Source organism: Eleginops maclovinus, chromosome 14, assembly GCF_036324505.1.
Source record: "Eleginops maclovinus isolate JMC-PN-2008 ecotype Puerto Natales chromosome 14, JC_Emac_rtc_rv5, whole genome shotgun sequence".
In the NCBI taxonomy this organism is placed as follows: Eukaryota; Metazoa; Chordata; class Actinopteri; order Perciformes; family Eleginopidae; genus Eleginops; species Eleginops maclovinus.
This window is the reverse complement of record NC_086362.1, coordinates 14,794,410-14,816,776: the sequence shown is the minus strand read 5'-3', so window position 1 is coordinate 14,816,776 and position 22,367 is coordinate 14,794,410. Positions and strand designations below refer to the sequence as shown.

Below are 22,367 nucleotides of genomic sequence, written 5' to 3'. Positions count from 1 at the left end.
ATACCTATTTGGAAAACATTTGCAGTTGATGCCTTTCGTATTTATTTCTTTTTGTATTAAAAACGTAATTTGCACCCCTCCTAAAATAGTAGTACCTGTCTGTTCACACCGGTGTCTTCCATAAAATAGCCTATTTTTACAGTTATGAGCTATTCATTCATTCTAAAAAAATAAAAATAAAGGTCTGAATGGAAAATCAAGGCAGGTTTCCAACTGCACGAAACACTTTAGTACTGATGTTGACGCTGTGGCTTCACAGTATGTGCTGTTGTAGTCTCTCACTCGGGCCACACAGGGGCAGTAGATGCTCATGGTTTGATTTACACTGTTGAAAAGCCAGCCACCCTGGTAGATATACAATGTCAAGTTTTGAGAGGTAAACTGTTATTGTTCCGTGGTACTTTCTTTTGTACTTCATTATAAAAGTCTAATCGATCACAGAAATCCTTACCTCATGCTGAGCCATACATACACACCATTATAGTCGTGGTTTGTTCCTGTTTTCAGTTTCAGGGCTGCATTAACCCCAAGCTGAGTTTTTTGTAGGCTTCTAGAACACTGCCATACACCCAAAGCATTTGTCTGTTTAATATCCATGCAATCTGCTTTGAGTTCCTTTCCCCCCAGCTTTACAGGTGCAATAGGAATAATATTTTAATACAAACTTAACACTTATATCCTTATATTTAATTAATGTGTGTGGTTTATTAATATTGTCATTATAATAAAATATATAATTGCGCTTTGGATGACAATCGATTGAAATCTGTGGTATTTGTTTTGTTCTATTGAGCAAGTACATTATCTAAATTTATGATTTTTGTGCAAAAATAAAATAAGAAATACACCAATATCTTTATGGTTTGTTCATTTTAAACCTCTAGAAAATTAAAATAAATACATCAAAGAAAAAAACTGTGTTTAAAAAAAGTTTTCGAAACATTCTCATTTACACTTTAAGTCAGTTAAAGTATCTTTTATGGTAGTGGGGGAAGAATAATGTGTTATATTTTTGAGTACACATTAGTTTATGAAAGTGGTTATGAGGTTATTTCTCAGCCTTATATTAGCAGCAGATGGAAGAAACCAGAGAGATTTCAGTCTCATTTTCATCCTGTTTTACTGCAGCGTTAATGTGTGCAGGCTCCAGTCAGGCAGGGTGTGTGTCAGGACGTGATAAGACAATCTACGTGAGTGTGTGTGTGTGTGTGTGTGTGTGTGTGTGTGTGTGTGTGTGTGTGTGTGTGTGTGTGTGTGTGTGTGTGTGTGTGTGTGTGTGTGTGTGTGTGTGTGTCTGGGACAACATGGACAGCTGGTGGTGGGCTGGTCACGTCTAAATCACATACCATTCATTCCCGGGCACACTCCCCTTTCAACAGTCATCACTCACTCTCTCTTCTGACCCCTCCGCTCTCTCATTCTCACGTCCTCTCTTCCTCAGTGACTGTCATTCAGTCTGTCCGGTCTCTGTCAGCTCTACCCCTCTATTTCTGAAAGCTTTGACGTCTTTATCCCCTCATCTGCCTCACATTTCTCCCTCAGTCCCTGCGAGGTCAAAGGTGACTCTGAACTTTTTCAGGACGTTGGTTATTTGTGAAACACGAGTGTCAGTAAAATATGAAGCAAAAGTAAGACAGCGACAGAAGAAATTAAACCCCTGCTGTTTACAATTATTACCCATATTTGTTTAGGATAAGTGTGGAAGTATTCCTCATGACCTCAAAGCTCCATGTTATACATCACAAGATGTTGTTGAATAGGAGATTGCTTATGAAGCAAAGCAATAACTTTTCTTTAGTGTCAGTCTAGTGATGATAAGGTCATGCTGGTTCAACATGGTCCAGTTACAGCATGGTCTGGTTTGATGCCAAAGCCTTTTTCACTCCCAAATCCACGTGCAGGGCTATACTTCTTATTGTCCCCAAACCAGGATCTTTTGCTCGAACCATGTAGTTTCGTTTGAATTTAAAACATGTTGGATTACCTTGAATTTTATAACATGATGCTTAAGGGGCCCAGAGTTTTAAAAACTGTTAAACAGCAAGCTTTCAATGTGACGAGGATGTGATGTTTTTGCAACTTATTGCATACAAAACACAGCTGACTCTTTCTGAAATCTTTTGGGTCCGTTTCAAAAAGATGATGACTATGTCATTCGTGTTTCCAGTACAAGCTAACACACAGCGTGTTCTGTATTCTTGTGATGATTGGCAAGGTAAATATATTAGTGCCCTTTGCTAAGTCATCAAATATGACTAATTATTATTAACTAACTTCTTGTTCAGTGTGCTCAGTGCACTCTGTCATGATCCTTGTTTTGTGGGGCTTGAGCCAGAAGCGTGACTGCTGCTCCACCTCTTGCAGCCATGCCTTTGGCTCCAGTTCTGGCTGCCATGTGTCAAGGCCTTGCCCCAGCCTCCATGACGTTTCCGGCCTTCCTGATTGTGTCATTGTGTTCACCTGTTGTCCCTGTGTGTCTCCTTCCCTCTCCAGCTGTGTCTTGTCTTATGATTACCGTATTGTATTTAGTCTCTGTTGCCCTTTTGTCTCTTGCTCGGTTGTTGACGTTTCCAATCTGGTCATGTCCATGTTCTGTGCCTTTTCCTGTCTATGTTACCTGCCTGTTCCTGCTCGTCTTTCATGTGTCAAGCTAAGTGTTTTTCATGTCCTGTATTCCCCTTGCTTAGTATTTTCATTAACAGCTTTTTAATAAAGCTTGCTTTTAGTTCAAACCCCCATACCTGCCTTCCTTTGTTTTACTGCACTTGGGTCCTATTTTCCCCAACCCTCATTTTACAAAGACAGCTCTTCCCCCTGCTCCTTTCCACCATGGGCTACAAAAACACATTTGTATAAAGTGTTTCGTTTTTAAAAAACTGCCATGTGTGGAATAAATAAATATTCATTCTCCTACTATAACTTGTGATCTGGACTAAATTTACAGTAAAATCTTGATTTTATACTTTTAACTGAAACCTGGCTATATAATAGTAGCAGCAGTTCTACAGAGTATTTCACTCCAAGCTTTTATTTTATAAATGTTTCTTGCGAGAAATGTTTCTTCCGAGAACCAGCACCTTATCGTGGTGGAGAGGTTTGTGTGCCCCGATGAACCTGGGGGCTGTGTTGTCTGGAACCTTGTGTTCCTGGTAGGGTCTCCCATGGCAAATTGGTCTCAGGTAAGGGGCCAAACTAAGATTGGTTCAGAAGACCAGGCAGTGAAAGCAGAGGGTCTCGACGGACCAGACTCAGGCGACAGAAGATGGCTTTGGGGACGTGGAATGTCACCTCTCCGGGGGGGAAGGAGCCAGAGCTTGTGCGGGAGGTGGAGCGTTACCAGTTGGATCTGGTGGGGCTCACCTTTACGCATAACGTCGGCTCTGGAACCTTACTTCTTGATAGGGGTTGGACTCTATTCTTCTCCGGAGTTTCCCAAGGAATAAGAATAGAGTCCAACCCCTATCAAGAAGTAAGATGGGGATACTCACAAGCCCCCGGTTGAGTGCTGCTTTGTTGGAGTTTACCCCAGTGGACGAGAGGGTCGCCTCCCTACGCCTGCGGGTCATGGGGGGGAATACTCTGACTGTTGTGTGTGCTTATGCACCAAACAGCAGTTCAGAGTTTTCTGCCGTCTTGGAGACGCTGAAAGAATTCCTGTATTGGGCTCCTGAAGGGGACTCCTTAGTCTTGCTGGGAGACTTCAACGCACCAGAGATGGGAGTAAGTCACACATATGCAAGTCTCAAGCAAGTCTCAAGTCTTAACCTTCAAGTCTCAAGCAAGTCTCAAGTCATTTTTGTGAGAGTCGAGTCAAGTCAAGTCAAGTCATAGCTTAGGTCAAGCAAGTCACAAGTCAAGTCATAGAAATATAATAAGCTGGAAGACAACCATCTTAAAACTTTAAGAGACTGCAGCCTAAGTTTTATGTAGCCCTCATTTGCAAAAAAGGGCTAACAAATAGAGGAAGGAGATATAAGGCTAAAGAATAATTATAAATACTCACTAGGACCAGCAGGATCAGAATTACTAGGAACGACTACAGGGCCTGGTGTACCAAACAATAATTACCAGACAGAGTACTCAACACAGTAGTTTATCTTGGGAACAGCAGCAAACCACTTCCTTTTATTTACAACCATTTTTTCAATATGTTGCAAAAGACAGTCCTTTTTTTTAATGTGTTGCAAAAGACAGAAGACAAAGAAGTGCAAGAAGGAATGAACTTGAACAAATACAACTTCTATGTCCACTACTCCTTCAAAAAGGCCTCACTCTCTCTGTGTCCTTAGTAGTGATGTACTCTTCAAATCTAGACAGAGGGGAGAAGTGCAAAAAAACTACTTTTAGCTCATGCTTTCATTGCATAATATTCCATTAATAAATACCATACGGAAATGAAATGGAGACACTTATATACTACGATTTACTCTTGAAAGTGGCCCATTTCTCATTTATGTCATACATCTCTCATATATCATATACTTATACATACATTTACAGTAATAGGGTTTGTGCATGTTGTTTGGCTGTTATACTTTATATATGATTTAACAAATAAAAAGCAGCTAGCGCTAACAAGCTAACAGCTACATTGATGTGGTAGACTTTGGACTAGCAACTAGCGCTAGCTAGGCCTGATCTGCCAAGTGAATCAATCTGGCAATTTCAGATAAACTGCCGTATTTCAGTCAAATTGTCTGTTATTTGATAGGCGGGATCAATGTGAAACTAAGTCAACATGATTAAAACTTAATGTGATGCAAACAGTAAGCTCTTGTCACGTTTGACTGATGGAGATGGGATGTTAGCTGCCAGCTAACGTTAGATTAACAATAATGTGAAATTAGCTAGAGACATTACTTACTTTTCTTTGTGTAGTACTTTTCTTTGCGCTACACACCTTGCACACGGCGAATCGTTTCTTTTGTTGAGTTGAATAGTCTTTAAATCCAAATTTTATGATTTTGGGAACACTGGCTGCAGTAGCAGCAGAACTGGTAGCACCTTCCATCTTCCAAACCCCGACCGCTCTACTGTAGATGGCTGGCGCATCACCTAGTAGAGATTACTGGTTGCCAGGTTCGCCCACATGCAACAGGAAACATCCAATCGAAAATATTTTTTATTATTATTATTCACCAATTAACCAAGACAGCAATGACTTGTCGAGTCATTGCATGCAAGTCTAAGTCAAGTCTCAAGTCATGAGTAGCAAGTCCAAGTCAAGTCGAGTCTTTTCTCACTGTTGATCAAGCAAGTCACAAGTCCTCAATCTGGCGACTTAAGTCTGACTCGAGTCAAGTCACTAGACTCGAGTCCCCCATCTCTGCAACGCACACGTTGGCAATGATGGAGACACTTGGAGGGGCGTGATTGGGAGGAACGGCCCCCCTGATCTTAACCGGAGTGGTGGTTTGTTACTGGACTTCTGTGCTGGTCATGGATTGGCCATAACAAACACCATGTTCGAACATAAGGATGCTCATAAGTGTACGTGGTACCAGAGTACCCTAGGCAGAAGGTCCATGATCGATTTTGTTATCGTATCATCGGACGTGAGGCCGCATGTTTTGGACACTCGGGTGAAGAGAGGGGTGGAGTTCTCAACTGATCACCATCTGGTGGTGAGTTGGGTCGAGTGGCAAGGGAAGCCTCTGGACAGACCTGGTAAGCCCAAACGTGTAGTGCGGGTGAACTGAGAACGTCTGGAGGAATCCCAAGTCCAGGAGGCCTTCAACTCACCCCTCCGGCGGAGCTTTTCAGGCATCCCTGTGGAGGCTGGGGACATTGAACCACAGTGGGCGGTGTTCAAAGCTTCCATTGCTGAAGCTGCGGCAGGGAGCTGTGGTCTCAAGGTCTTAGGTGCCTCAAGGGGCGGTAACCCTCGAACCTCCTGGTGGACATCGGTGGTCAGGGAAGCCGTTCGACTGAAGAAGGAGGCCTTTCGGGATGTGTTATCCCTGGGTAATCCTGATGCAGTTGCAAGGTATCGACAGGCGCGAAGGGCAGCAGCCTCAGCCGTGGCCGAGGCAAAGCAGCGGGTGTGGGAGAAGTTCGGAGAAGCCATGGAGAAGGACTTTTGGTCGGCACCAAAGTTGTGCTGGAAAACCGTCTGACACCTCAGGAGGGGGAAGCAGGGAACCATCCAAGCTGTGTACAGTAAGGATGGGACGCTGTTGACCTCAACTGATAGTGTGTTAGGGTGGTGGAAGGAACACTTTGAGGAACTCCTGAATCCGACAGCTCCGCCCTCTATGTTAGAGGCGGAGCTGGAGTATGAAGGGGGATCAACTCCAATCTCACGGGGGGAAGTCACTGAGGTAGTTAAACTAAATGAGATCCGCCCAGAAATGCTCAAGGCTCTGGGTGTTGATGGACTGTCATGGTTGACATGTCTCATCAACATTGCGTGGAAGTCGGAATCAGTATCGAAGGAGTGGCAGACCGGAGTGGCGGTCCCCCTTTTTAAAAAGGGGGATCAGAGGGTGTGTGCCAATTACAGAGGCATCACATTACTCAGCCTCCCCGGGAAAGTTTACTCTAAGGTGGTAGAAAGGAGGGTCCGGCCGATTGTCGAACCTCAGATTGAAGAGGAACAATGCGGTTTTCATCCTGGTCGTGGAACGACGGAGCAGCTTTTCACTCTCGCAAGGATCCTGGAGGGGGCCTGGGAGTACGCTCATCCAGTCTACATGTGCTTTGTGGATTTGGAGAAGGTGTATGACCGGGTTCCCAGGGAGATACTGTGGGAGGTGCTGCGGGAGTATGAGGTGAGGGGTTCTCTACTCAGGGCCATCCAATCTCTGTACTCCCAAAGCGAGAGCTGGTTCCGGGTCCTCAGTAGCACGTGGGACCGATTTCCGGTGAGGGTTGGCCTCCACCAAGGTTTCAAGGTTTCAAGGTTTTATTTGTCATATGCACAGCAGATACAACGTATATGTTGGCAATGAAAATCTTATGTCGCGTGCTCCTCCAACAACTCCACATACATGGTGCAAATAAGATAAATAAAATAGTGCAAAAAGAGAGAAGAATATTTACAATATCAACAATAAAGATTTGAGGATGTGAAATATATACATATTTGGAATACATTGAAAGTATTTAAACACTTTACACTGTTGAATGAGGAGGTATGGGCAGATGCATATATTATGTATAACAGATGTATATGGCAGATATGTATAATATATAGATATGTGTACTATAAACAGATATGTATGGCAGATGTGTATATATATATATATGTATGTGTGTACTATAAAAAGATGTGAGTAGACATTCACACAGCTCAGGAGTTCAGCAGTCTTATAGCCTGTGGTATAAAACTGTCTCTGAGTCTGGTAGTCTTGGTCCGGATGCTGCGGTACCGTCTGCCAGACGGCAGCAGACAGAACAGACTGTTGCTGGGGTGATTGGGGTCCTTTAATATCCTACCGGCCTTCTTCCTACACCGCTGGGTGTAGAGGTCCTCCATGGATGGCAGCTCCGTCCTGGTGATGTGCTGAGCAGTTTTCACCACCCTCTGTAGAGTCTTACGGTTGAGGGCGGTGCAACTGCCATACCAGGCGGTGATGCAGCCAGTCAGGATACTCTCGATGGTGCACCTGTAGAAGTTGCAGAGTATCCTGGAGTCCATGTTGAACTTCCGCAGCCTGCGGAGGAAGAAGAGCCGCTGTCGAGCCGTCTTGGATATGACCCTGGTGTGATGTGTCCATGTCAGGTCCTCACTGATGTTTACCCCGAGGAACCTGAAGCTGCTGACTCTCTCCACAGGAGTCCCGTCGATGGTGATGGGTGTGTGTGCCTCTCTCTGCCTCTTCCTGTAGTCCACAATCAGCTCCTTTGTTTTGCTGACGTTGAGATGGAGGTTGTTGTCCTGGCACCAAGATGTCAGGGCTCTGACCTCCTCTCTGTACGCCGTCTCGTCGCCGTCTGTGATCAGGCCGATGACGGTCGTGTCGTCAGCAAACTTGATGATGGTGTTGGAGCTGTGTGTGGCCACGCAGTCGTGCGTGAACAGGGAGTAGAGGAGAGGGCTGAGCACACAACCCTGAGGGGCTCCGGTGTTGAGGGTCAAGGTGGAGGATGTGATGTTCCCCATCCGCACTGCCTGGGATCTGCCCGTCAGGAAGCTCATGATCCAGTCACAGAGGGCGCTGTTGAGCCCAAGGTCCCTGAGCTTAATGATGAGCTTGGAGGGCACAATGGTGTTGAATGCTGAACTGTAGTCAATGAACAGCATTCTCACATAAGTGTTCCTCTGGTCCAGGTGGGAGAGGGCAGTGTGGAGGGTGAGGGAGATGGCATCATCCGTGGACCAGGGCTGCGCTTTGTCACCAATCCTGTTTGTGATATTCATGGACAGGATTTCGAGGCGTAGTCGTGGGGGAGGGGGTCTGCAGTTCGGTGGGCTAAGGATTGCACCACTGCTTTTTGCAGATGGTGTGGTCCTAATGGCTTCATCGGTCTGTGACCTGCAGCACTCACTGGATCGGTTCGCGGCTGAGTGTGAAGCAGCTGGGATGAGGATCAGCACCTCCAAATCTGAGGCCATGGTTCTCAGCAGGAAACCGATGGACTGTCCACTCCAGGTAGGGAATGAAGCCTTACCCCAAGTGAAGGAGTTCAAGTATCTCGGGGTCTTGTTCTCGAGTGAGGGAACAATGGAGCGTGAGACGGGCCGGAGAATCGATGCAGCTGGAGCGGTACTGCAGTCGCTTTACCGCTCCGTTGTGACGAAAAGAGAGCTGAGCCAGAAGGCAAAGCTCTCTGTCTACCGGGTCATTTTCGTTCCTACCCTTTCCTATGTTCATGAAGGATGGGATCTTGACCGAAAGAACGAGATCGCGGATACAAGCGGCAGAAATGGGATTTCTCTGCAGGGTGGCTGGCATCTCCCTTAGGGATAATGTGAGAAGTTCAGTCATCCAGGGGGGGACTCGGAGTAGAACCACTGCTCCTTTGCGTTGAAAGGAGCCAGTTGAGGTGGTTCGGGCACCTAGTGAGGATGCCACCTGGGCGCCTCCCTAGGGAGGTGTTCCAGGCACGTCCAGCTGGGAAGAGACCGAGGGGTAGACCTAGGACCAGGTGGAGGGATTATATCTCTTCGCTGGCCTGGGAGCGCCTTGGAATCCCCCAGTCAGAGTTGGTTGATGTGGCCAGGGAAAGAGAAGTTTGGGGCTCTCTGCTGGAGCTGTTACCTCCGCGACCCTGACGGAAAAGCGGGAGAAGATGGATGGATGGATGTTTCTTGACCTGAAAAGTATTGTTGCGATAAAGATTTCAATGCCACACCAGAGATTGACCTTCAAAGTCTAACTTCATTGAACTGTTTCCTGATATTTCAACAGATTTGAACTAATGACTGAAAAGTTTTCTCACAAAACTAATGGGATGTTTGATGTGTTGCAGCATGTGATATCCACACATTAACCAGGACACAGAGTTGATTTTCTTTAGCCATGTTGCTTCACAGATCTGTTCCCTTGTGGGCTAATCCTGATACCATTCTATCCCAGTTTATTAACATATGCTTAACATAAGATTCTGTTGAGTCATTATTATCATATAGACTCTACTCTAAAATAGAGCAACAACTACCTTTTTCGAAATACTAATTGATTGATTGATCCTAAAAACCCAGAAACCATATGCCCTATTTGTTGATTTTGAAAGTTTAACTGCTTCACACATGAAGGCTATACTTTTATTTGCATATTGGATCTTATTTATTTGTTTGTATTTTTATTGAGTGTTAAGTAATTACTGTACAGGGTAGTGGAATTCAAAAACAGACATTTAAAGACAAAAGACGTTTTGACAAAGCGAGGTACAGACAATGAAAAAACTACCTGGGGACGTTGACGCAAACTGCATGAATAAAAAAGGAAGAGAGAGAGAGAGAGAATAATAACAATAACAATATTATTGGATTGCATATTGGACCATCTTGCTCCACAGTAGTTGTAACCCTTTAAACGTATAGTTACGGATAATAAAAACACATCACTCAGTTTAATGGTTTATACAGTGAGAGAAAATCAGGGGATGTGTGACAGGAAACTCTCAATTTCTCAACAACTCACTTGGGGAACAACAGGAGGATGGGAAGGAAGAGAGTGGGAGCTGAGGGGATGAAGGGATGGACAGAGAGCGTGAGAAACTGTGATGTCACTCTGCCTGCTGGAACTCTGCAAGAAACAAAAACAGAAGAACAAATGTTGGTGGGAAAAAATTCCCAAGCTGTTTCACTGGGGTCGAATGGGTCACTGGTATGCACCGACCTGAAAAACAAGGGGAGTCATTGGCTCTTTAAAAAATACTTTGAGACAACATTCAGTGAACTCATTTATATCAAAATCTGATTCCATTGTTCCTAAAGCATGTGGGTCAATGAAGAGAATGAATATGCCCTCTCATTAGCAGGCTCTGCCTCTTTTGTTGTCCACTCATGTTGTTAACTCTCAGAGAGGATATTCATGTGTGTTTTGGTGTGTGTTTTAGCTCTTTCTGACCTCTTGTCTCCTGAGATGATCCGCATGGGGAGGCTTTTAACAATATGATTCACCAGAGTAGCCTTGTTGCCTGCAGATTGAACCCCCCCCAAAGTTTTATGAAATGTATAGTAGGGGTCCCCAGCACATAAAAACTGCCAGATGCTAACTTGCATATGTTGGGCAATTTGCACAATTAGCATAGAATAATTAGCATAAGTTGCTATCGGCTTAGCCATTTTGTAAGAATTTTCCACTATAATGCCATTAATACTAAACCACGCAACTTGTGCTAATTATGCTATGCTAGTTGTGCACACTTCTCAACATGTGAGTTAGCGAGTTAGCATCCAGCAGTTTTGCTATTATTGGCGGCCCGTACTATACATTTCTAACATACTGTAAAACTTTGGAGTACTCAACATTTCCAGGTTCACTATGCTGGCAACCAGACCACAGAGGAAAACTAGCAGTGGGAAACCCACACAAAGAGATCCTCGGAGAAAATATTTTGATTATACCCCGCAGTGTCAGAGTGTTGGATCTGACCAACTGCGTAGCTAAGCTTTTGACAAACTCAAAGCCTTACCAGGGTTCCAGGGAAAAGCCCCCCCACAAATACATATTCTTACCGGTAGTGATAATTATGCATACTGTTTTAGTGAGTTGCCAAGTGTTGCACGTATTGACCGCAAAGATTCCTGCTTTATACCAATGTAGTGGTAGGCTATTGGTGCTCAAAGCAGCAAAAACAATTGTAAAAAAAATGTCTCCTTCCGGGAATCATGACACAAGATAATCCCAAGACCATGTTGTCCTTGTTTACATCGATGCATGCTTCATTCTGTGCTGTCATACTGTTCACAGGTGTAGTTTGTTAGAAAAACCTTAGCTCTCCCATGAAACTACTTTATTGTTTGATTTTTGTCATCTGTCAAGGATATGCAAGCTGTCATTCAAATCTTTTGTCAATAAATAGTTACAGCACCTTACTATAGTCACAAATTGTAACCAGTGTGTTAAAAGGTGAGCTTTAGAGCTGTGGATGAGTATATTCTTTCACTTTGGACTAGCTGATTTCCATATTTACTGGAATTGATGCTAAATCTAGACTCCAGCTCTTAACGCACAGGCAGTTGATCAACCTTTTGATCTCAATAAGTGTTTTTTATAGCATTTACTGTAAAAAAAAGTTTGATCAAACATGTCCAGCATGGAAAAGAGATTTTTTTCCTTTTCTGAACTACTGAAATAGCTTAAAAACCAAAGATGTCCCTCTTAACAGCTTTATTAACCTGATAAAACGGTGTCTGATATACCAACCGGTTAGCCAGGCTGCTAACACCACTAACTTAAGATAGAGATGTAGGCTTTTATTTGATATGAAACCAATATATCTTTTTTTTGTTGTTGCGGAAAATACATTGTGACAGGCTGTGGTGGAAAATAAGTGAGTACATTTACTTAAGTACTATGCTTAAGTATTTCCATTTAATGCTACTTTATACTTCTAATCCATTACTTTTTACTCCTCTACATTTATTTTAACACTCACAGTTACTTTTGTGCATATAAAAACACATGTTATGCTGAAACGGTAAACAACATTACTGTAGTACTAATATACACAGTATTTTAAGTATTTAAATTTGGTCCACATTAAATAACTACAACTCTAAAATGCTCTTACATGAATAAAACCCCACAATAATATAATACTGTGAAAAGATACTTTCTGCAACTAGTACCTTTGCTACTTGAAGTACATTGAGCTGATAATACTGAGTACCTTATATCATTCTGAAATAAGTCATTGTGCACAATAAGTACTTTCACTTTTTGTTTTTTAAGTACATTTTGACACAAATACTGTTGTACTTTCACAAATTTTGAAATCAGGACTTTAACTTGTAGTGGAATATTTTAAGACCATTGTATTTGTACTTTTACTCAAACAATTATCTGAGAACTTCTCCCAATACTGCTGACAAGCAACAAAGCACTGGTGTTGAGTGAGTCTGCTCTCTTTCAGTCTGATCCTTTGAAGGGGGGGTCTCTTTGTGCTGACCTGGGGTTTATGTGAAAGTGTGGAAGAACAGGAAACATCAATTTCTGCTCTTTTTTGCGGGGCCTGATTTTTAATTCATGCATCATCCTGTTGCATTAGGGTTGACCCCATTTTGGATTTAGTCTGCATTTGTTCATACAGCCACATACCCATAACCAACTATGACATACCACTCAGAACAGACACGTGCTGCTACAACAATGGTAGCATACATTCAGCCACTTAATCTCAGCACTGCTGCAGAAAGCCCACCACAACTAGCTCTAATCACCCTTCAGTCCCAACCCAGTGATGTGAGCCGGGGACACAGAAAATAATGGTTCGAGAGAAACATATTTCAACTGATTGGTACTTCAATGCTCCACTCGACTTACCCTTGGTTGTCCGTTTTCTTAACACCACTGCCACAACACAGCTGGAAGAAGTACTCAGATCTTGTACTGGAGTCAAATTACAAGTTCCAGAGTGTAGGAATACTCTGTTACAGTAAAAGTTCTGCATTCAAAATGTTCCTCAAGTAAAAGTAGAAAAGTATGTTTTATAATTATTGATCATTAAAGTGTTCTCAAAGCTGGTAAAGGTGCGGCTAGTTTGAATGGCTTTGTATACTGCAGGGCAGCTGCTGAATTTACTCCAGGTGAACTAAAGTCTGATTTAAGTGGTGATTATATTTCACATCATTAATCCAAATCTGTAAAGTAACTAAAGGGATTAAATACATGTAGTGGAGTAACAGTACATCATTTACCTCTGAACTGTAGTGGAGTAGGAGTACAAAGTAGCAAACAACAAGTAAAAATCAAGTAAACTACAAATACAGTAACTCAAATTGTTCAGTACTTGAGTCGATGTTAGCTACTTTACAACTCTGTGCCACTATGACAAATAAATCACAACTGCTTCCAACTTCCTCTGTTATGTGGCAAAGCATTATATTTCTGCATTACCAAATATGGACACAAATGTTTGCACTGATTGGTTAATTTATTATTCAGAGTATTTAATAATGTATTTTGTAAGATAATGTATTATTAATATGCATAATCAGTTAATCAAACATAAAAAAGGCCTTTAATTCAATGGCCTATTTGCTTCTATCTAGACTTTATAGGTTCATATGGTGGAAACATTCCAACAAAGGAGAACTCCAAACAGTAGTCCGAGCAATATCACAACATCCCCAAGGGTGGGGTGGTGGTGGTGGCGGGGGTATTACAGTGGGCAGAATGAGTAAACTACTGACTGTTAATGGATTTTACAAGTGCATGTAGTGAATTATCCCCCCACCCAACACACACAAACACACACACACACACACACACACACACACACACACACACACACACACACACACACACACACACACACACACACACACACACGCACACACACACACACACACACACACACACACATTGACACTGGGCGCAGCTGGACGTCCGACAGGACTTTGACAGATGGTCCAATGGGACGCTGGAGAGGGAGGGAGGAGGACACAGAAGCTAAAGAAAAGGATGGATGGAGGCTGGAGAGGAGGGGAAAATGGTAATGGGTGCAGACGTGTGTGTGTGTGTGTGTGTGTGTGTGTGTGTGTGTGTGTGTGTGTGTGTGTGTGTGTGTGTGTGTGTGTATGTGTGTATGTGTGTGTGTGTGTGTGTGTGTGTGTGTGTGTGTAGGAGGGGAGTCATCTGCCCCTGAAAGAATGGAAGCATAAGAATAAGGGTTATAAACCTCACGAGGGGCGTGGGGGGGACCAAGCAAGTCCTGCTGACGCTGTATTTGCACTTACATGGGATTTCAGAAATGTGCATACAGACACACACTTGAAGTACACTATGGTGTGGCACTTCATTTTTGGAAAGTAATCTTGTAGTTAATATTACTGCAATTATTAATAAGGATCAAGTTTCAATTGAACAAATTCAATTAACGTGACATGAATTCCATTGATGATTAATGGGAAGCTGATTCGATCACCTGCTCTTTGTGATGGTTAGTGTTCTAATTAAAGGCACAAAAGGGGCCTGTGATGCTCATTCCGATTGTTGCGTATTACAATTAATATAACAATGTTTATCCTGAAATTCCAAAAAGAAAAGGAGACATTATGCATTCAATATGCAAGCACAGACCCCGCCCCCATTGGTGTCAGTCAAAAATACTCGCATTAGGAAGACGCCCAGCGTCGCTGCCTCGCGCTGGCTGTCCCCATGGCTACACCCTTCCGAAAACCAGGTAGAACAAAAATAGTTTCAATCAACTTCCGATTGTAACTTTCAAAATAAAATTCAAAATAGGGGACAATGCTTTGAGGAGATAGTAAGGAAAAATCATCATGTTTTATTAATTGTGTAAGTTGGTGATTTATATTTTCTATATATGTATATACATTTATTATCTTCATAAAGAAATTACTTCTTAAGAAAAATGCGTCATTAGAATTAGGACCCGATTAATTATGGTTACTTTGGAGTCAGGAACAATTTTGACAAGATTTTAGCTGGCGCCCCACCTCCTGCTTAGTTTATGGGCGCTGTATGCAATGTAGATGTAGTTCTGTTGTTGTGATCAATTGTCTTTAATACTGTTAATTTTTTTTGGTGTTTTTTTTTTCTTCCCCTACATTTTCAGCGCCCCCCATGGATGGATGCGCCCTGTTTGGTGTCTATAAAATAAAGTGTTACCATTTTGTAAACCAACATTGGTCTTTCCTGCAGTTAGGATTAACAATCTGGTGGGAAATTCTGAAACCTGGCGGACAAAAAACTGTCTAAAAAAATCTAAAAATATGTACATTTTTCATTATAAAATGTAAACAGGAACTTAGAATATTGAAACTCAGACATTATTTGCCAAACCACAGGCCAATGAAATGTATCTGTATTTTGCTGAAAATGACAGACAGTAATAATAATGTTGATTTGTATTTATTGCATAAAACATGACTTATATAAAATGGTTTAGGTAGGTTTATTTCAGTTGTTTATCTTTATATATTTTTTATTTGCTTTTCTTGGCTTTGTCGAACGACAAAGCCATTTTGAGAAAAAGTGTGAAAACTTATAATCATCAAAGGACTGATTTTCTTGTTCTCTTTTTAAATGGCAAATGTTGGACATTTACTCTGAAGGAGCAACATGGTGTTCCTGTAATGTTGTTGCGAAATGTGCCAACTTGACGCAACTTCCTGAAAGATTGACAGCTTGAACCGCTCGCCTTTACGAGTGGAAACGATAGCTCCCGTTGTGTGAGATCCGCTATCACAACTCACGTCGCCACCTGATTTTCCTCGGATTTTGTGTTGTACTTTAAAAGAACTTTACAAGAAGCCGTCTCCGTTTGGAGTTTATGACAATAGTCGGGGAATGAAAGTGGAGCGGACGCTTGAAACAAAGTAAAAGAGGAGGTTTGATGGCTGCTGGGGATGGAGCCCAGCTGCCTGCCACAGTAGCGGCCAGCCGGAGCGTGGAGAAGGCGCTCGAGGAGGCTGCTGCTAGCGGGGCTCTTAACTTGTCCAACCGAAAACTGAAGGAGTTTCCCCGGAGTGCCAGGAACTACGACCTGTCCGACATTACACATGCAGGTCAGTTTGCTTTGCATTGTTTAATTCAACTTACAAAGCAGCACAAGCGAGCTAGCTGTTATAATGAGGACCGTCTTTTGTTTTATCGCCACCTGCTTCTTTCTGCTAACCGAGAATCCTTCCTCAGCCCGACACGTTTCACAAGACCGCCTCTGTAACTCCGCAGCTTTATGTTACCCTGCTGACTGTCACAACCGTACACCTCGTAAATTATGAATCACGTCTTTTTTCAATATACCACAACCGCCCTCCTATTTAGATACTGTCAAACTGTTGTTAAATCAGTAAGAACCTTTAAAAAACGCCCCATGAGTCTTCTTTCAGCAAACTGCAGATTTAGCTCAGTGTTAGCATGTGCCTCATTTTTCAAAGAATTGCCCCTGCTTGGAGGTGTCGTTAAAGGTTTATATATAAGGCAGCATATTAACGACTCTCTTTGAAATCTCATAAAGTTCCAGCTTTTGAAAAAGCGTATCGTACTCTTAAAGTGGACTGAAAAGAAAAACTCGTCAGACACGCGAGTTCCTCTTCCTCACAAACAGCCTCCTCTTAGCCTCTGAAACATGTCTACATTGCTAATGTGTGACGGCCAGGTTCTTTTTTAATTTTATTTTTTAACAAAAGCATAATCCAATAGAAATAGTGTTATTCACAGTTCTACTTTCTTTGCTTTTACAATGCTTTTGGTAGTTTTTCAGTATTTTCTGAGCCAATAGTTAAACCACATGGCAACCTTCTAGCAACCAGCCCAATGTGTGCCATTCACTTCATCCCCTCTGACAGTAACCAAGCCTACCAACATTAAGCATTTCATTAATGCACATCATGTAAACAATAGAGTGTTACTTTTTCTTAACACTGTGAGCCTTGTTGATGCATCAGTTGTTATTATTAGGACATTTCTTTATATCGCTTACTCTCTAAAACTCTGCATAGCCCTCCACTCGAAATATAATATACTGCAGTTGTCATGTATTGATTTTATTACGTCTTTTTTGATTCTTTTGTTATTTAACTTTGGTATAAATACTTGTCTTAATTCCATTTTGAATGTTAAATAGTTTAAAATATATATTTTCTTCTTAAAATCCATATATTTTGACCTCTTACTACTTATTTCCTTATGTTATTTTTGCACAACCATACACTAAGGCAAATTCCTTGTATGTGTAAACGTACTTGATGATAATAAACTGTATTGTAGTTGAGCCAAATTGCCCAGGCAATTGTAGAGAGAGCTTGATAACAGCAACAGAGTAAAACTGAAGAGTGAAGTAGGTGTGGATCACACTGTGGATTAAAGAGAACTACCTTGCCCTCGCCTTGTAGAAAATAGGATTACCCCATCCAGGTTGCTGAAATCAATCTGGCTTCGTAGGGATTTAAAGCAGCACTCCCTATCCTCTGTCACTGTTCTCTGTGCTCTGGTAATTATGACCATCTGCTCATAACAACCCAGGTATAGGCCCAGTGGGAAGACAAGGCCTTGAACACACATAAACACACACATAGGCACCTGCCACGGGAGCAACCCAACCCTAATGACTATGGAGGTGATGAATACAATCCTTTGGTAATGCCGCTTGATTATTCAAGCACAGGTTCTTGGATAAACTCATGTTATCAGGCTTGGCAGGTCAGTAAAAGATACAACTGTGGTTGACGTTGTTAGGTTTAAAGGGGCACTCGTATATGTACTCAAGAATGTGTGGGAAAATAGATGTTAAATGTCTTTGGTGGCTGTGTCAGTGTTGTTGTTCAGCTTTCAGTTTTACTAAGCTGCATCTCGTGTTACTTATGGTTCCAAAAACCAAGATGGCTATGGCCAAAATGTCAAACTGGAGGCTGTAAAAAAACACAGACCCATGGGTGATCCTCGGGTGTCATGCCGACCACGTCCACTCCTTATATAGGAATTCAGTTCATGGTTTGGAGACTGTTATCTTATAGGGGTCCTAGTGGATTTCAGAGTTTGCTGAAGGAGTCCCCACAAGAATGAGGAACCGGATAGTGTCAAGCTGTATGACACCTTGGGCACAATAGACATTTTGGTTTGTCAAACACAACACACTAATAATACCATAAATCCAGTATGGCTGCTTTTCATTCAGACGTGCCATTGTTAGTGCCCTGGTGTTGTACAAACTGGCTCACTGGCACACGTACAGTTGTTCTTTAAAGGAACAGAGCCCTCATCAATGCTATAGTTCCCCCTGCCACTCGGACAGTGGTTTCCATGGCAGAAATGTTGAGATGACATAACAGAATGCAAATGTGTTCATAATTACATGAATGATGGCTGCATTTCCTTTTTTGTGTTCCAGTTCCAGGGTCTTTCCTCTCTGTGGTCAATGCTTGATTACTTCCATGTACATATCCTTTTTTCTGTTTTGAACTATTTTAATTCAGAACCTCAATCACTAATAATAACCTATGCTTCAAATAAGTCCAAGTGTTTCAGACATTACTGAACACACAGATGTTAGATCATGGAAGTACTAACCTTTGAAACTGTGTATCTGACAGAAACACAGTGTTGTACTTCCTGGCTCTTTTGGAGCTTTCAACTGCATCTTGCATGACTGGAGCTGTATAAGGTTTATTAGTCCAGAGGACTTAAGAACCATTAAGATGCTTGAAACAGTAAACATTTGGAATTTCTGTTTATTTTTTTGAAACGGAAAAAGGTAACAAAAATCAGTTAAAGTTTTTATAGGCTTTTCTAGGGACATGCATATTCTGAAGTATTTAATGCTAATTAAGAAAAAGTCATACATTCTACGGGATGTCAAAAAATGTATCATAGAAAGGATGAGATCATGGTTTGCACCAGCCTTTGAGTCATGGCCCCATTGAACAGCTGCTGACACCTTGGCTCATGGTGACCTTTTGTTGCTCATTTAGCTTTAATTGTTGGGTTAGCTCTTCTATAGGCCCAATTGTAGATCTTGAATACATGTTTTTGCAGCACCTAGGTGGGTATAATTGTGGTAATGTCTGGTAGGTGAGTAATGAGGTGCTCTCGGTTTCACTGAAACACCTGGTAGTTATGCCAGACAGACATTATATCAGCTATGAGAACATAAAGCACGGGCCATCGCGCACAGCGGCGGTGATTTGGATGAGTACAGGAATTCCAGGTATGCACTCCGGAGAGCTATTAGCAGTGCGAAAAGACAATACAGGGACAAGGTGGAGTCGAACTACAAGGGCTCCAACGCCAGAAACATGTGGTCTGGACTAAAAACAATATCAGACTACAAAAGGACAACGAGTGGTGCTGAGGAAGTGTCTGCATCTCTCCCAGATGAACTGAACACATTTTATGCATGCTTTGAGAGGCCCCCGGCTGTGGGGGCACAGAAGGCCCAGGATCCCTGCTCACTGGTTTTAACCAGTGCAGATGTGTGTAGATCTCTGAAAAGGATCAACACACACAGGGCTCCTGGACCTGATGGCATCCCTGGCCGTGCTCTCAAGGTGTGTGCAGTTCAGCTGGCAGATGTGTTCACAGACATTTTCAATAGGTCACTGCTCCAGTCTGTAGTCCCCACATGTTTTAAAGAGTCCATCATTGTCCCTGTCCCCAAAAAGACAAAACCCATCTGCCTCAATGACTACCGCCCAGTTGCACTCACCTCCATCATCATGAAGTGCTTTGAGCGGTTAGTCAAAACCTTTATCACCTCCTCCCTCCCTGACTCACTGGACCCCCTGCAGCTTGCCTACAGGGCAAAACAGGTCCACGGATGATGCAATCTCCCTCACCCTCCACACTGCCCTCTCCCACCTGGACCGGAGGAACACTTATGTGAGAATGCTGTTCATTGACTACAGTTCAGCATTCAACACCATTGTGCCCTCCAAGCTCATCATTAAGCTCAGGGACCTCGGGCTCAACAGCGCCCTCTGTGACTGGATCCTGAGCTTCCTGACGGGCAGATCCCAGGCAGTGCGGATGGGGAACATCACATCCTCCACCTTGACCCTCAACACCGGAGCCCCTCAGGGTTGTGTGCTCAGCCCTCTCCTCTACTCCCTGTTCACGCACGACTGCGTGGCTACACACAGCTCCAACACCATCATCAAGTTTGCTGACGACACAACCGTCATCGGCCTGATCACAGACGGTGACGAGACGGCGTACAGAGAGGAGGTCAGAGCCCTGACATCTTGGTGCCAGGACAACAATCTCCATCTCAACGTCAGCAAAACAAAGGAGCTGATTGTGGACTACAGGAAGAGGCAGAGAGAGGCACACACACCCACATCATCGACGGGACTCCTGTGGAGAGAGTCAGCAGCTTCAGGTTCCTCGGGGTAAACATCAGTGAGGACCTGACATGGACACATCACACCAGGGTCATATCCAAGACAGCTCGACAGCGGCTCTACTTCCTCCGCAGGCTGCGGAAGTTCTACATGGACTCCAGGATACTCTGCAACTTCTACAGGTGCACCATCGAGAGTATCCTGACTGGCGGCATCACTGCCTGGTATGGCAGTTGCACCGCCCTCAACCGTAAGACTCTACAGAGGGTGGTGAAAACTGCTCAGCACATCACCAGGACGGAGCTGCCATCCATGGAGGACCTCTACACCCAGCGGTGTAGGAAGAAGGCCGGTAGGATATTAAAGGACCCCCATCACCCCAGCAACAATCTGTTCTGTCTGCTGCCGTCTGGCAGACGGTACCGCAGCATCCGGACCAAGACCACCAGACTCAGAGACAGTTTTATACCACAGGCTATAAGACTGCTGAACTCCTGAGCTCTGTGAATGTCTACTCACATCTGTTTATAGTACACACATACATATATATATATATATACTCCTCCACTCCTAGACCTACGTCTCAGGCGACAAGGGGAAAACTTTTTCTAGCGATAAAGTTAGGCCCACTGTAAAGGAAAGCTATTGTCTCACCAGGCTATCATCAAAATGATATTTATTTGGCACTGTATTGCAGAAAAGAAAATGAAAAATGAAGCTGCCATTTCACTAAACTCCAGTTAGCCCGTTCCTGTTTATTCCCCTTTCTTCTTCAGGTGATTCAAGCACGACTAATTAGGCTCACTACTGCTACTACAGGTGGAATTATAAAATAGCAACTGTGGAGAGCTTAGTTATTATCTTACGTTCGTCAGCCAGGTTCACAATAAAAATATTAGATGACAATTACTTAATTAGATGACAATTACTTAATCTAGATAATTTAGGCCTACCGGTAAATAACAGTTGTGAATATATTGCAACTAGATTAAACTTGAGTACAGTTGACAAAAAAACGAAATACCTTACCTTCAAAGTGTTATTCAGCTACCCGATGATGCGCTTCCAGAGACGCTAATGAGATGACACGAGACAGCTGAGATGGCTCCACAGAGCGGGAGATACGCGGCGTGATTGACAGCTTTGACACCAAATGGATATACTTGAAAATCAGATGACACGATTTCACAACTTTTCATTGGTCACTTAGGTACATGACGCATACTGTATACGGAAATGAACCTGGACATTGTATCCATCGTAAAATCTCAAAATCGGCAAAAATGGACATACGAGGTTTTCATCGGACAGCGACGATATATATATTATACACATCTGCCATATACATCTGTTATACGTAATATATGCATCTGTCCATACCTCCTCATTCAACAGTGTAAAGTATTTAAATACACTCAATGTATTCCACATATATATTTCACATCCTCAAATCTGTATTGTTGTTATTGTAAATATTCTTCTCTCTTTTTGCACTATTTTATTTATCTTATTTGCACCATGTATGTTGAGTTGTTGGAGGAGCATGGGACATAAGATTTTCATTGCCAACATATACGTTGTATATGCTGTGCATATGACCAATAAAACCTTTAAACAAGAAGGTGTGTGTGTGTGTTGATTCACCAAACTGTCATGACGGTTGTCGATATAGTCTTGCCATGGATCTAATATAATCCTTAAACAAGGTAGATGTGTGGAATCTGTGGCTTCACTCTAGCATAACATAACAAGCTAATACGCATCTGCTAGTTTACTTTCATAAGAAAAATGCTTCCACTTTTAGATTGAACACAAGACAACATCTGCTAATTCACTAGTGATTCCTAAACAATGTATATTTGGTCTGTAAATGACATCCGGACAGAACACTGCAGCCAGAATTAAGCTACGGTATAATGAAGAGCTCCACACAGGTTTGAGGCCCTAA

The 22,367-nt window shown here is 42.7% G+C and overlaps 1 protein-coding gene across 2 annotated transcripts in view; it reads left to right on the top strand.

Annotated features, from left to right (window-relative positions):
- Positions 1 to 15,769: 15,769 nt before the first annotated feature.
- lrch4 (leucine-rich repeats and calponin homology (CH) domain containing 4) overlaps positions 15,770 to 22,367 on the top strand; it is a 49,084-nt gene continuing 42,486 nt past the window's right edge. For both annotated transcript variants that reach the window (XM_063900430.1, XM_063900429.1), the window contains exon 1: positions 15,770 to 16,147. In XM_063900430.1, coding sequence (XP_063756500.1) covers positions 15,976 to 16,147 — 172 coding nt within the window. In that variant the 5' untranslated portion in view covers positions 15,770 to 15,975. The remainder of the gene's footprint in view (positions 16,148 to 22,367) is intronic.